Source organism: Plectropomus leopardus, chromosome 23, assembly GCF_026936395.1.
Source record: "Plectropomus leopardus strain MGB_pleo_1.0 chromosome 23, ASM2693639v1, whole genome shotgun sequence".
NCBI classification, from domain to species: Eukaryota; Metazoa; Chordata; class Actinopteri; order Perciformes; family Serranidae; genus Plectropomus; species Plectropomus leopardus.
In genome coordinates, this window is record NC_142198.1 from 22549548 (window position 1) to 22562910 (window position 13363).

General features: G+C 38.4%; 2 protein-coding genes across 2 annotated transcripts; one reads left to right on the forward strand and one right to left on the reverse strand.

Moving 5' to 3' along the window:
* The first annotated feature begins 65 nt into the window (after positions 1 to 65).
* Positions 66 to 13163, forward strand: coro2ab (coronin 2Ab). The gene is made up of 14 exons (XM_042512290.2): positions 66 to 1182; positions 2469 to 2669; positions 3545 to 3661; positions 3763 to 3912; positions 3999 to 4199; positions 4268 to 4384; positions 4532 to 4636; positions 4852 to 4948; positions 5142 to 5257; positions 5336 to 5426; positions 5513 to 5673; positions 11852 to 12019; positions 12144 to 12212; positions 12346 to 13163. Exons 1-14 carry the CDS (start codon positions 1168 to 1170, stop codon positions 12409 to 12411), a joined length of 1674 nt encoding a protein of 557 aa, XP_042368224.2. The 5' UTR covers positions 66 to 1167; the 3' UTR covers positions 12412 to 13163.
* Positions 6471 to 10758, reverse strand: LOC148185763 (myelin-oligodendrocyte glycoprotein-like). Its single transcript, XM_088073553.1, has 5 exons — positions 10473 to 10758; positions 9531 to 9899; positions 8795 to 8863; positions 8531 to 8631; positions 6471 to 7273 (listed from the first exon to the last, which is right to left on the reverse strand). Exons 1-5 carry the CDS (start codon positions 10537 to 10539, stop codon positions 7229 to 7231), a joined length of 651 nt encoding a protein of 216 aa, XP_087929679.1. The 5' UTR covers positions 10540 to 10758; the 3' UTR covers positions 6471 to 7228.
* Positions 13164 to 13363: the final 200 nt, after the last annotated feature.

The following is a 13363-nucleotide window of genomic DNA, read 5'->3' on the forward strand; positions in this document are numbered from 1 at the left end:
TTTCTTTTAATTTATTATTATTATTATTATTATTATTATTATTATGTTTATTTTATATTATTTTGCTTATTTTCAAGTAATTTCTTAGTAGCTTTTTTTAAATGAATTTTTCACTAACTTTTAGAAACATCTGTTTTAGTTGCATGTGTTCTTCCCATGTTTTTTTAAAGTAAACAAACCAATTTGCTCAGGTTTTAATGGGTTAACCCTTTGGTAGAAGTTAATGTCGCCTATTAGAATGTAAAACTCTTGAAAGTATCTGATATTTCGCACCAAGTTATTTTATGATATCAAACATACTTAACTATTAAAAGTAAAAGTAAAGCTCAGAAGTAAAAGTAAGTTTAAAAGTTTAAAAAAAATAAAAAGTTTAAAAGGCAAAAGTTAAAAAGTTTTTTAAAATTACTTTGGTACATCACAGAATTGAAAAGGAACAGTTCACAAACACATTTTGACCAAAATTTGAGAGAAATATATCTAATGAGCGCATTAAAAAGGTCTTATATCTTTAACTTATCAGGTGCATAATAATAATAATAATTATCTTCACCGTAATAACTTACAAATTTACGAAAACTTTACTGTCCACAAAAATTTGCCTTCAGTTTCACCATAAAATACATAAAAAAAACATACATTAAAAAATAAAATAAAAAAAAACAAAAAACACGACAGAAAGTATAAAAAAAAGTATAAAAGGCATAATTTTTTTTAAAAAAAGATCAAATTTCTGTGTTTCACAAAGTCACACATTAACAGTGTCGCCTTGGTTGGGCGCTGGCTGTGTGTGTGTGTGTGTGTGTGTGTGTGTGTGTGTGTGTACTGTCGTATCAGATGTAGAGGGGTGTTTGTGTGTGTGCAGCCGTGCATAAACAGCTCTGCAAATGTAGAAGGGAGGCGAGACGTCATGGATCAGGAGTGAAAACACACACACACACACACACACACACACACACACACACACACACACACACACACACACACAGCTGCAGTCAGAAGTCAGCAGTCGACACAGACGTTGTACTTTTACTGTCAGAGAGCAGGTTATCCAGCAGTGTTTGCAGTACTTCAGCGGCAGCAGACAGTAACAGTAACAGTAACACCAACAGTGTTTTTTACAGTAGCAGCAGACGTTTGCTTGCAGGTGGAGAGCTCAGTGATTCCTGCATGACTCTGTCAGAGGTAAGACAACCTCATTTTACTCACATCGTCAGCCGGCAGCAGAGTTCATCAACATGACGAGAAAAAGTAGAAAATGAATTTCCTTCGGAACATGGCTGTGGATGCTAAAAGCTGAAAGGAATTCAAAACCATGGCTGAAAATGCAGAAATTTTAAGCAAATTGCAGAAAAAATCTGAAAATCTGGCAGAAATGGAAGAAGAGCTGCGTTACCTTAAAAAACTAACAGCTGCATTATCTAAAAAAACTAAGAGCTGAAATAAATTACTTAAAAAACTGGAAGTTAAACTGTAATAGATGAAATTAACAGAAAATATTAAAAGATAAATGCTTCATAATTTAAAAAGCAAAAAGTAGAAAACATTTTAAAAAGAGCTTAAATGTCCTTGTAGAGCATAACATTTTCACTTTTGAATTTATATATATGTGTATTTAAAAAAATATTAATAATGAATTAATTAATTAATTAATGAATAATTGTATGCATGATATGATGTGTTTCCTTTTCAGAATTTGCCCTCTTTTTTAAAAATATATTTTTATTGCCAGTTTCAGAAGCATTTTCTTTTCTTTCTTTATTTATTTCTTTATGTATTTATTCAAATAAATAAATAAAATGCAAAAAATAAATACATATACGTACATACATTTATTATTATTATTATTTATTTTATATTATTTTGCTTATTTTCAGGTAATTGTCTAGTAGCTATTTAATGTATTTTTTGCTAACTTTTGAGCCATATCTTTTTTAGTTACATGTTGCCTTCTTTTCATGTTTTTGAAAGAAATACAGCCCATTTGCTCATGTTTTAAAGGGTTAAAGGCGATAAAACAACAGCAGTAAACTGATCTCTACTCGCCACAGCAAAGGTCAAAGGTCAGGAGGCATTTGTAACAACAGGAAGTGTGATTGTAACTGATGAATCTTTAATGACACCAGTGTTCTGGACGAACGATTTATCTGTGTGTGTGTGTGTGTGTGTGTGTGTGTGTGTGTGTGTGTGAAGTTCATTTATTGAAGAAATTGATTTATTATTGATAAGATTATTGAAGCCAGTAATGACAGCTGATTGCATTATTGATTAGGCCGGATAATGCAGCTGCTGAAGTTCCACAACACTATTATGAGATTACGCAGGGCTGACACACACACACACACACACACACACATTTCCATCCCTGTCTTGATGTGTCGATGTTAAAGAAAGTGTTACCATATTAACATTTTGTTGATGTGTAAAATGTGAATAAAGTTTTAAACACCTGTAAACTTCCTGTCCTCCAGATGTCGTGGCGTTCGTCTTTCCGCTGCTCAAAGTTTCGTCACGTTTTCGGGAAGGCGTCCACCAAGGAGCACAGCTACGACGGGGTGCCAATCACACGCAGCGTCCATGACAACCATTATTGCTCAGCCAATCCCTGCTTCATCGCCGTGGTGACAGAGTGCGCCGGGGGCGGGTCCTTCTTAGTCCTGCCCATCCATCATGTGCGTCCTCTTCAGTCATCATCTCCTCCTGTTAAATATGATGAAAGATATACAAATGAGACAAAAAGAAGTAAAATATATTGTTAATTTGCAAACAGAGCAGTGATGCTCAATTTACGGCCCACGGGAAAAATCCGGTCCCCGATAGGGTGCCAGGTGGCCCTCCAATCATTTTCTAATTCACAAAAAAAACACTAATTGTTTTTGCACTTTTAGTATCTATAAGGTGTCAGAGTGCATAAAACAGCATCAAAAGAGAGCTTGTTGATCCTAAAAAGTGCTGGTGGAGGATCCCCCACACCCCCGACAGAGGACACAGCTGAGACTCTAATGTCCTAAAATCATGGAAACGTCCTGGAATCCCATATCATCCTAAAATCCTAAAAAATGTCCCAAAATCTTAGAAATGTTCTAAGATCCTTGAAATGTCATAAAATCCTTGAAATGTCCTACAATCCCAGAAATGTCCTAAAATCTCTTATCATCCTAAAATCCTAGAAAAATCCTAAAATTCAAGAAATGTGCCAAAATCTTAGAAATGTCCTAGAATGTTCCCAAATCCTGGACATGTCCTAAAGTGCTAGAAACATCCTATAATCCCCTTAAATTTTCCTGATATCCTAACAATGTTCAGAGAGCTTATAAACTATCCTAAAATCCTAGAAACATGCATGACACTGCAGCGACTGGCCCCGGGTCTCCTTTAGCAAAAGTGGCCCCCGAGCAAAGCAAGTCGAGTTTCCCTGCAGAACAATAACGAATATGACAGAAGAAGTACAAATAAATAAAATAAAATAATGATCGTTTTTTTTCAAATTCTTAGTAACATGTTACATTTTTTTAATCTCATGTTTATTTGTTCTTCGCCGTCTCAGACAGGCAGGGTGGACCCTCAGCACCCGAGGGTGTGCGGTCACAGTGGGCGTGTCCTGGACGTCAAGTGGAACCCGTTTGACGATCACTGCATCGCCTCGTGCTCGGAGGACTGCACCGTAAGCACTGCGTCCAGCTCATATTTCTGTCTGTGTTTGTTTACGTTCGTGTTCGGATGTTTGAGCTGAATCGACGGCTCGGGATGTGTGCGTGTGTGCAGGTGAAGATCTGGGACATCCCGGTCTGCGGCGTCCAACAGAACCTCACCAAAGCCAGGAAGACTCTGATTGGTCACTCCAGGAGGGTGGCGCTTATTGAGTGGCATCCGACAGCCGAGAACCTGCTGCTTAGCTCCGCCTACGACTACAAGGTCAGGACTCTCATTGGGCCGCTTTCCTTAAAGTCTAAAAAAGAAAAGCAGTGACGTCCTCTGTCTTTTTTTTTTTTTCGCTCCAGGTCCTCCTCTGGGACGTGTCCCAGCTCGGCGCAGTGCTCAGGTACCCGGTCCGGGTTGTCCTGATGCCCATCCACTACCGCTACCCGTCTGATGCGCTGCTGCTGTCTGTCAGCTTCAACAGTGACGGCAGCAGGCTGGCGGTCACGTCCAAAGACAGACGGGTTCGGGTCCTGGACCCGCGGACAGGAAGGATCCTTCAGGTGGGTTTATGAATTCATAATTTCATCCAAAAACAATGATTCTGCTAATGTTAGTGATGTCCCTGCAGGTGTCCAACAGTAAGTCCCACAGAGCCAGTAAGGTTTTATACATCGGAGGGTTGAAGATGCTTCTGTCCACCGGCAGCTCGCCCTGGAACCACAGACAGATTGTCCTCTGGGACCCTGTGAGACACATTGATCAGTTGAACAGATTGAGTGATTGATCTTTTTACTTAAACAGATTAAACATAAAGGCATCCTGAAATAGGGATACATTTTTAAGCAGGTCTACAGAGAGTCAATAGAGTCGTTATTGTGGTGTTTGGTTGCAGGACGACTTATCTGAGCCGCTGTATGAAGAGGATTTGGATGGCTCGGCAGGAGTCCTCTTCCCGTTTTACGATCCAGACACTCACATGCTCTACTTGGCTGGAAAGGTCCTAAAAAACACACACAAACCACATAAATATTTGCGTTTTGATTCATTTCCTGCATTTGATTAGTATTGCACCTTACAAAACTTCATCAGTGATCTCTCGTTTGTGTCTTAATGCCCCCACAATAATTCTTTAGGAAAATTTAACCGACTTGAAGTCGCTGAAATATGCTAATACCAAATGTGCCACGCGACATTGGTGTGTCCTTGATTTAGGGTGACGGTAACATCCGGTACTACGAGCTGAGCACTGAGAAACCTTACATCAGTTTCTTGACGGAGTATAGATCGTTGCTGCCACAGAAAGGACTCGGTGAGATCAACAGCAAATAAAGTATTGTTTAAAGTTTCTTGATGCTTTGAAATGAACTTTTAAATTTGCACCCTAAATGCAAACCTTAAAGTATCAACTTTAGCTTTTGGTACCAATTCGAGTTTCACTTGCAACATGCAGGTCTTTAAACTTTACAAAGTCTGTTTCCCATTGACCTCTCATCTTACTTCAGGGGTGATGTCAAAGCGCGGCCTGGACGTGAGCGCCTGTGAAGTTTTCAGATTTTACCGTCTGATCGCCATCAAAGACCTGGTGGAGCCACTGTCCATGATCGTACCACGAAAAGAGGTCAGCACACGTTTACCTTGATTTTCATATGACTTAACACAGAAACTGAGGTCATGCTGACTTCGTCCATCCTTCCAGTCAGGTATTTTCCAAGAAGATCTGTACCCGATGACAGCTGGAAACCAGGCGGCCCTGACAGCTCAGGAGTGGCTGTTGGGGATCAACAGAAGTTAGTAATGTAGTGCCTTTGAACCAAAATGACTGACAGATAACTGATTTACCATAACCAGCTGTCGCTAAACATGTCCCCATCAGGTCCAGTGCTGATGTCCCTGAGGCCTGAGAGTCAGGTAGCCAACCCTTACCCAGAAACCCCTGCTGAGAAGGGGCTCGTGAGGCAGCTGAGCTCCCTGAGGTTCCAGACGGGTCCGACTATCGGTGCAGTGACCGGGACACATCTGCACTTTATCGAAGAGGTAGAGAACTCTCTTTTTCTTTACCATGGCTTCAACGTCTTCAGAATTGAGAGCTGAAACCTAAAATAATTGGAGGCTGATTTACAGTAAGTGATCTGTCACACACACAGTTAGACAATGATACTCAACTTATGGTTCACGAGTCAAAAAGTGCCCCTCTTACCATTTTCTAATCTAAAATAAAAACAAAGTGATTCGCACTAGCAATGATTTTTGTACTTTTAAGGTACCAGAGTGCATAAAACAGCATCACAATAGAGCTTAGCCCCTAATATCCTGAGATTGTTCTAAAATCCTTGACACATCCTAAAATCCTAGAATCTAGAAATATTCCAAAGTCTTAGACATGTTCTAAAATCTGAGAAAAGTCATAAAATCCCAGAAGTGTGCTAAAATCTAAGAAACATCCTTGAATGCTAGAAAAGTCCAAAACTCTGAGAAATGTCCTACAATCCTAGAAATGCTATAAAAACCATCATTGCCCTAAAATTCTACAAATGTCAAAATCCTACAAATATCCTAAAATCCAAGAATTATCCTAAAACCCTAGAATTGCCTAAAGAATTTCAAGAAAGTCCCAAATTCCTAGAAATGTTGTAAAATCTTAGAAATGTGCTAAATCTTACAAATGTCCTAAAATACTAAAAAACCTGGAAATGTCCGAAAATCCAAGAAATATCCTAATATCCTACAATGTTTGGGGCTGCTGCGACTGGCCCCTGGCTTCTTACCATTTTGCAGAAGAGGCCCCTGAGCAAAACCAGTTGACTATCCCTGCATGAAGAGATACATCGCTATTGGTTTTTTGGTCTTTTAATGGGATTTATTGACAATAAGACAAATATAAAACATCACCACGACACACGACAATCCATTACAAGTGATACTTATTTGTGTCATTTTGTGATATAACTGTGTGGCATTTCAACACCTGCATGCAGATTTGCAGCACACAATGTGGACTGAAGCCCTGTAGGACCAGCAAGTCTGCATTGTGTGCATTTAACAATTAGCTTGCTGGCTACAGTCCAAAGTGTCATATGCTCAAATGTGTGCCACCACTAGGTCACCGCACCCAAACCTGCAGGCCTTGGCTCCACCCAATCTAAATCAGGGTGTGACTCCTGAGATCCTGCTACATCACCTGCTGACAGTGGGCCTGTGCTCTGCCAATATTTGGGTCATTGTGCCTTCAGGTGACATAAATAGTGCAGAGATCAAAGATGAGCTGACGGCTTCAGATCTGCTCCATTTAAAAACAACTGAGGGCGTGAACATCTTGAAATAGCCACCTGTATATCCAGTCTGTGATTTAACCCGTTCAGCTTAAATCCGCATGATTGATTTAGTGTTTGACACAAATCATATTAGTCAAAATATGAGTCACACAGTCTTCAGCGGTGAAAAGGTCAATTTCGTCAAATTATCCCCCAATATTAATCTGAATCCATCATGAAGATCTCTCTGCCGCTTCTGGTACAAACCCCAGAACTGATGAGACAGATGACGCTCCCATCTCCAAAAACAACTGCCAACATGCCTTTGAGCAAGGCACCTAGGCTGGAAGTGGTTCAGCTGAGGCAACATCATACTCTGCAACCTGGAGGGATAATTAACACAAGTGTGATATTAATAATAAAAAACAAACTATAATTTGTGGTTGTGTGTGTCTGCAAACCAGTCAAGTTGCAGTTCAAGAAAATCTCAGAAGTGTTTTTGCAAACTTTACGATGTCACCGCGAAGATGACTTTTGATTTTTTTGGGATATAAAATGTCATCACTTTAGCATTATATCCGATTAGATATTTGTGTGAAATTTTGTCATAATGTCATAATGTCTAGCTCTTATCAGTTCATTCTTGAGTCCAAGAATTTAGCTTGTGCCAAATCTGAGGAAATTTCCTGTAGGTGTTCTTGAAGTACTGCGATCAAGACAATAAGACGAACAAGGTTACAGTGGCTTTGAAAACCGAAATTAATCTGTTCATTCTTGAGTCTAAGTGAATGTTTGTGCCAAATTTTAGGAAATTTCCTCAAGATTTTCTTGAGATATCGCATTCACAAGAATGAGATCGACACAAGGTCACAGCTACCGTGACTTTTGGCCACCAAATGTGATAAGTATTGTTAAATCCAAGTTGACATTTATGCCAAATTTAGAGATTCCTTCTAAGCGTTCTTGAGATATCACGTTCAAGAGAATAAGATGAACAAGGTTACAGTGACTTTGACCTTTGACCACCAAAATGTAATGTTTATCCTTGAGATCAAGGGACTTTTGTGCCACAGTTGAGGAAATTCCCACAAGGTGTTCTTAAAACTATGGCATTAACTAGAGTGAGCTGCAAGGTCACGGTGACACTGACCACTGAAATGGAATCAGTTCATCATTAAATCCAAGTGGAGGTTTGTGCCAACTTTAAAGAAATTCCCTCCAAGCTTTCTTGTGATATCTCGTTCAAGAGAATAAGATGAACAGGGTGACAGTGACCTTGACCTTTTAACTGACCACCAAAGTATAAACAGTTCATCCTCGAGCCCAAGTGGACGTTTGTGCCAAATTTTTAGAGATTCCCTCATTGCATTCTGGAGATATCGCGTTCAAGAGAACGCAGTTACATTGACTTTGACCACCAAAATTTAATCAGTTCATACTTGAGTCCAAGTGGATGTTTGCGCCAAATTTGAAGAAGATAGATTGAGGCATTCTTGAAATATTGTGTTCATGAGACTGGGATAAACGGACATACAACCTGAAAACATGGTGCCTCCAGTCGCGGCTATAATTGGTGTAGAGGCATAAAAAAAGTCTGGCATGATTAACAGAACAAAAGTCAGCGACACATTTTGACTTACATTTAGTTTTTGACACTTCTGTACCAGTAAATATGTGCCCACAATCACAAAGAACCAGACAACCAGGCCCAGGATCAGTCCGCCCAGAGGAAACTGACCACCTAACGAGAAAAAAAGCAACAGACACAAGAGCGACAGTAGCTAGAATAAAACATAAAACAAATAAAACAAATAGGAGCAAATCTTTTGCAAATCTTAAGCACTAATAAAGTTTTAAATAAAGACTTCCTCTCTCCTCCTCGCTGAATTGAATCATTTTCTTACCTTTTTTCTTATTTGGATGTGGACTTTGGGGATTTCTGGAGCGCAGCAGCGTCTCTGAGGAGTTTGGCTCTGAAAAAAAATAGATAAACACAAGATACATAATGATTTACAGCACGATATTAACTCTTTGAAACCTGGGGCCACATGACTTTCCTCATACTGCTTTCAGAATCTTTTCACAAATATTTAAACCTTTGAACTTTGAGCAAAGTAGTTATATTTTTTGCAGAAAATATGGCAAAAAAGGCAATAAGAAGACATAAATAAATTTTACAAATTGTTTAAAGCTAGAGAAAAATGTCTTGGGGGTATAAAATAATAAAGCAAGGAAAAAAACTATATAATAATTGTAATTACATATTTAACATTGTTAGAAAAGTATTCTAGCACCTTTAAAAATAGAGTTTGCAAAGTGCTTTGGCAAAAAAATAGACCAAAAACAAAAATGTACAGAAGCAAAAATCACACACAAATAAAAAGAAATAAAACATTAATTGAGAAGATAAAATATTTTTCAAAAAATTAAAAATTATTAGAATATAATTTTTTTTAAAACTTTCTTTTTTTGTGTTTTTTTCTTTCTAATTTTCAGGTAATTTTTCTTGCCATTTTTTTGGTTCATTTTTTCTTAAGTAGCTCATTACTTTCTTCTCATATTTTCGAAGGAAATTGGCTCAAGTTTAAAAGAAACAACAATAACGGTAAGATAGATTTTATTCATTTAAAATAATCTTACCAACAACGAGCTGAATGACTGAAGTGCTCTGCAGCTGTGGGATTTGACACTCGTATCTTCCTTGATCCGTTAGCTTCACCTTCTTCAGCTTGAGCGAAACGTTGCCGTGTTTCAGCTCGTCTTTGACCAGCGCCGTCCTCCCGGCGTACGATGACTGCTTCATGTCTTCGTTGTCGTAGTTGTCATGGTACCGGTGGACGTACTTTGTCTCGCTCAGTGGATCTGTGGGGTCCGGCCGGTCGTCGAGCCTCCACCACTCCACCGTCAGGTTCTCCACGTTTACCTGAGGGTCAACGTGACACGGCAGGATGACATCACCACCCAGAGCGGCCACGATTGGCTGAGATGAGCCAATCAAGCAAGGCTGACCTGGAAGATAGAGGCAAATATTCTAGTAAATTTCCAGGACGAGTTACGGCCAAGTAGTTAAGTAGTTAAGACCGATAACTGAAAATTGGAACTGATTTGCATTTTATAAAAACAGAAATATTTCTGTAGAAATGTAGAATTTGGAATATAACAAACTCCAACAAAAAAGGTTGTAACAGCAACATGTTTCATGTTAAAGTGTCGAACATAACTGGCACAACTGGTTATAAGAGAAAACTTTTCTTGAGAAAACATTTCGATAACATGAAAATATCTTGTTATAATAGACATAAACATGTTTCTTTTTCCTTTTACACCTTTACAAGATACTTTAATATTACAACAAAAAGCTTTTGTTATAATGTTTCTTGTTAGAACATGAAAATATCTTGAAAAAATATCATGGTAAATTTTCTATAACATGAAAAAATATTTTGTTACATTAAGAAAACTTTGTTGTTATAACAAAACACTTTTCTTGTATAACAAGAAACCAGAAAAGTTTCAGCCCTTTTTAACACTCTGGCTAACCCTCGCTAACGTGCTAACAGTATCAGGGACACGGCAGTTTACCTTCACCGGCCGTGCGGACCACCACACTCAGGAGGACGGTGAGCGTAAAATCCCTGAAGTGATCCATGAAAAAGACCCGGGAGAAAAAAAACGAAAACTGTCCGTTCGATGTGCTCGACCGAGGCTGAATAAACAAATGCGAGTGAGCGGGAGCGGGTATTAACTTTAATGTATCTCCTACGTCTATTTGATGGGTTCCCTCCGGTTCAGTGTTTTCGTTTGAAAGCGCCGCAGAATGTGGAAAAACACGGTTACCACCTCTGCACACACAACCGGCCGCAAACCAGTCTGGGTGTGTTCAGATTAACCCCGAGAGCTTTTATCTTTACATCAGTCAACATTGATTTAATCAGCTCGCATCTCCTCAAAAGCAATGACTCATTATCAACTCATTTAGCTCAATTTAATTTTTTAAAAAAAATATTATTCACACTGGTATGATATCATTTAGCCTGAATGAGTTTTTTTTAATTCTTAAATTTCATAAAACAGTAACTTTAATAATGAATGTATGTAAACTCAGAGAAGGGATTTGACTCCAGTTTAAATGCTTTCAATACAAACAGAACAATTTACAGCAAGATAGAAACTTTGGGAAAATTAGCCGTATTTTTTAATACTAACGCTTTCACACAAATTATATTTTGATCACATTAAATTGCTAAATTTCATAGTTAAATTGAGATTAATTTTTATTATGAAAATTGTTTTGAAGTCCATGTTACCATTCAAGGTTACTACATAAAATGAGTATTTTTCCCCAGAATTGCATCTCTTGCTCTTTGCAGATGATGTGATTCTGTTTGCAGCAGAACATAAATATATAAAACGATCAGGATAAAAGTCCAAACTGGAGTTTGTTCCCTATGTAAAAATAATTTAGGACATTTCTCAGATTTTAGTACATTTTTCAGATTATAGGACATTTCTCAGATGTTAGGACATTTTTCAGATTTTAGGACATTTCTCAGATTTTAGTACATTTTTCGGATTTTAGGATATTTCTCAGATCTAATGACATTTCTAGGATTTCAGGACGTTTCTAAGATTTTAAGACACATCTCGGATTTCAGGACATTTTTCAGATTTTGGGTCATTTTTTAAAATGTATTTACATTTTAGGATTTTATTGACATTAGGGTCTTAGCTATTAGTATTTCCCCTAAATCCTACACATTGGATCTTAAAACTGAAGTTGTGAGTGGGTGATTGGTTCAGCATCTTTGCTCCGCCTTAAAAAACGCTGACACAAAGCACTTGTCTGTCCTCACATGGCGTGGACCACAGACAGCTCTTATTGACAGGGACATAACGTGACTCAGAGTTTTGTCTGGCTGTTTTGTTGCTGCTGTATTAACCAGCTGATCATCTCTCTCGAGGCCTTCCTTGAGGAGCAGCTGTCCTACCAGGACGCCAAATACCCGAGAGAGGTGAGCGATCTGTCGGGGTGGCAGCCAGACGAGACCCAGATCCCTCTGTGGACGTACTGCTGCACGCCACACTGCTGTGAACCTGCAGAGAGGCCGCCGCCGACGACCGAGAGCGAGGTGAAGAGCACATTAACAGGATATACTGTATATATGTGACAACATGTGTCGGGGTCGTAGGGTCATGAAAAACCTGATTCGCCTCGTGTATCTGCCAATAATCATCTTTTAAAAATTGTTTCAGCTCCTGCAAGCATTTTACAGACAGCAAGACGAGATCAGAGGCCTGAGAGAACAACTCAACGAGAAAGACGTCAGTACTCAATCACACGTACTCACAGGGCAGCTACACATTCACGTCATCTAAAATCAAAGTCTTAAAACTGCGACAAAACTGCGGAAAATTTGTATATGAGGGGACGACAATAACGGTTTCTGTTGTGCAGGTGAGGATCGCTCAGCTGGAGATGGACATCAAAAACACCAGAAACAACATGAGGGCGACCTTCTGATTCTCAAACTCAACATTTCCAGACAATAAAAGAAAACGCAGCTGAAATCGTCACAGATTTATGGTGTTTGTCTGAACTTTTAACTTGTTCTGTCTTATTGTTGTACATTCAAAACACAAAAATAAAAAATGTGTGCCATCATGTCGAGCACAAACAAGCAGCTGAAGCTGTTACACATCAACAAAATCAGAGCGGCTTCATAAATTAAGTACTACATTAGAAACTTGCTGACAGCTTAAAAACGCCCCAAAATCTTTGAATGATGCTAAGCCCTAGAAACTAGTTAAAAGTCAAGAAATGTTACAACAATAACATTTGGAAAATCAGCCTGTTAGCGCCATCTGGTGAACAAACTATATGATGGCAACAGTGTCTAAATAATCTTTTCTTAATCTTTTTTTTTTACTGTGACAAACACTAAAATTTAAAAAAAAACAACTGTGCCATCATATCGAGCACATATAAGATGACCCCCCCCCTTCTTTTTTCTTTAAAGTTTTGGCAATTTTTAAAGAAAACGTGCCTGTCAAACCAACTGCAGTTTGAAATGCATTTTTTCTTTAAAAATTTTTGGCCTTTTTAAATTTTTAATTTTTAGCATTTCTTTTTTAAAAACATGCTGAGCTGCAGGTGTGGAAGGCATGATGTCTTCAAAAATCACACCAGATTTCACAGCCAGAAACTGAAGAAACAAAAATTATTGTTGGACTTTTAAATTATATTGTTCAGGTTTGTGTAGCAAAATTCCAAGTTTTTTTTTAATTTTTATTTTCCCAAAACTTTTACAGGCCTGGAAATGGCTATTTGCAAATTCCCAGACTTTTCCAGGTTTGCTCTGAGCTGCTCCACCTCGTCAGCGTTGCCTTAAAAATAGTTTGGAATTGCAAGATAATTAAACTGAAAATTTGATTTAAAAAAATAAAAGTAATTTATTGCGATTAACGATTGAAAC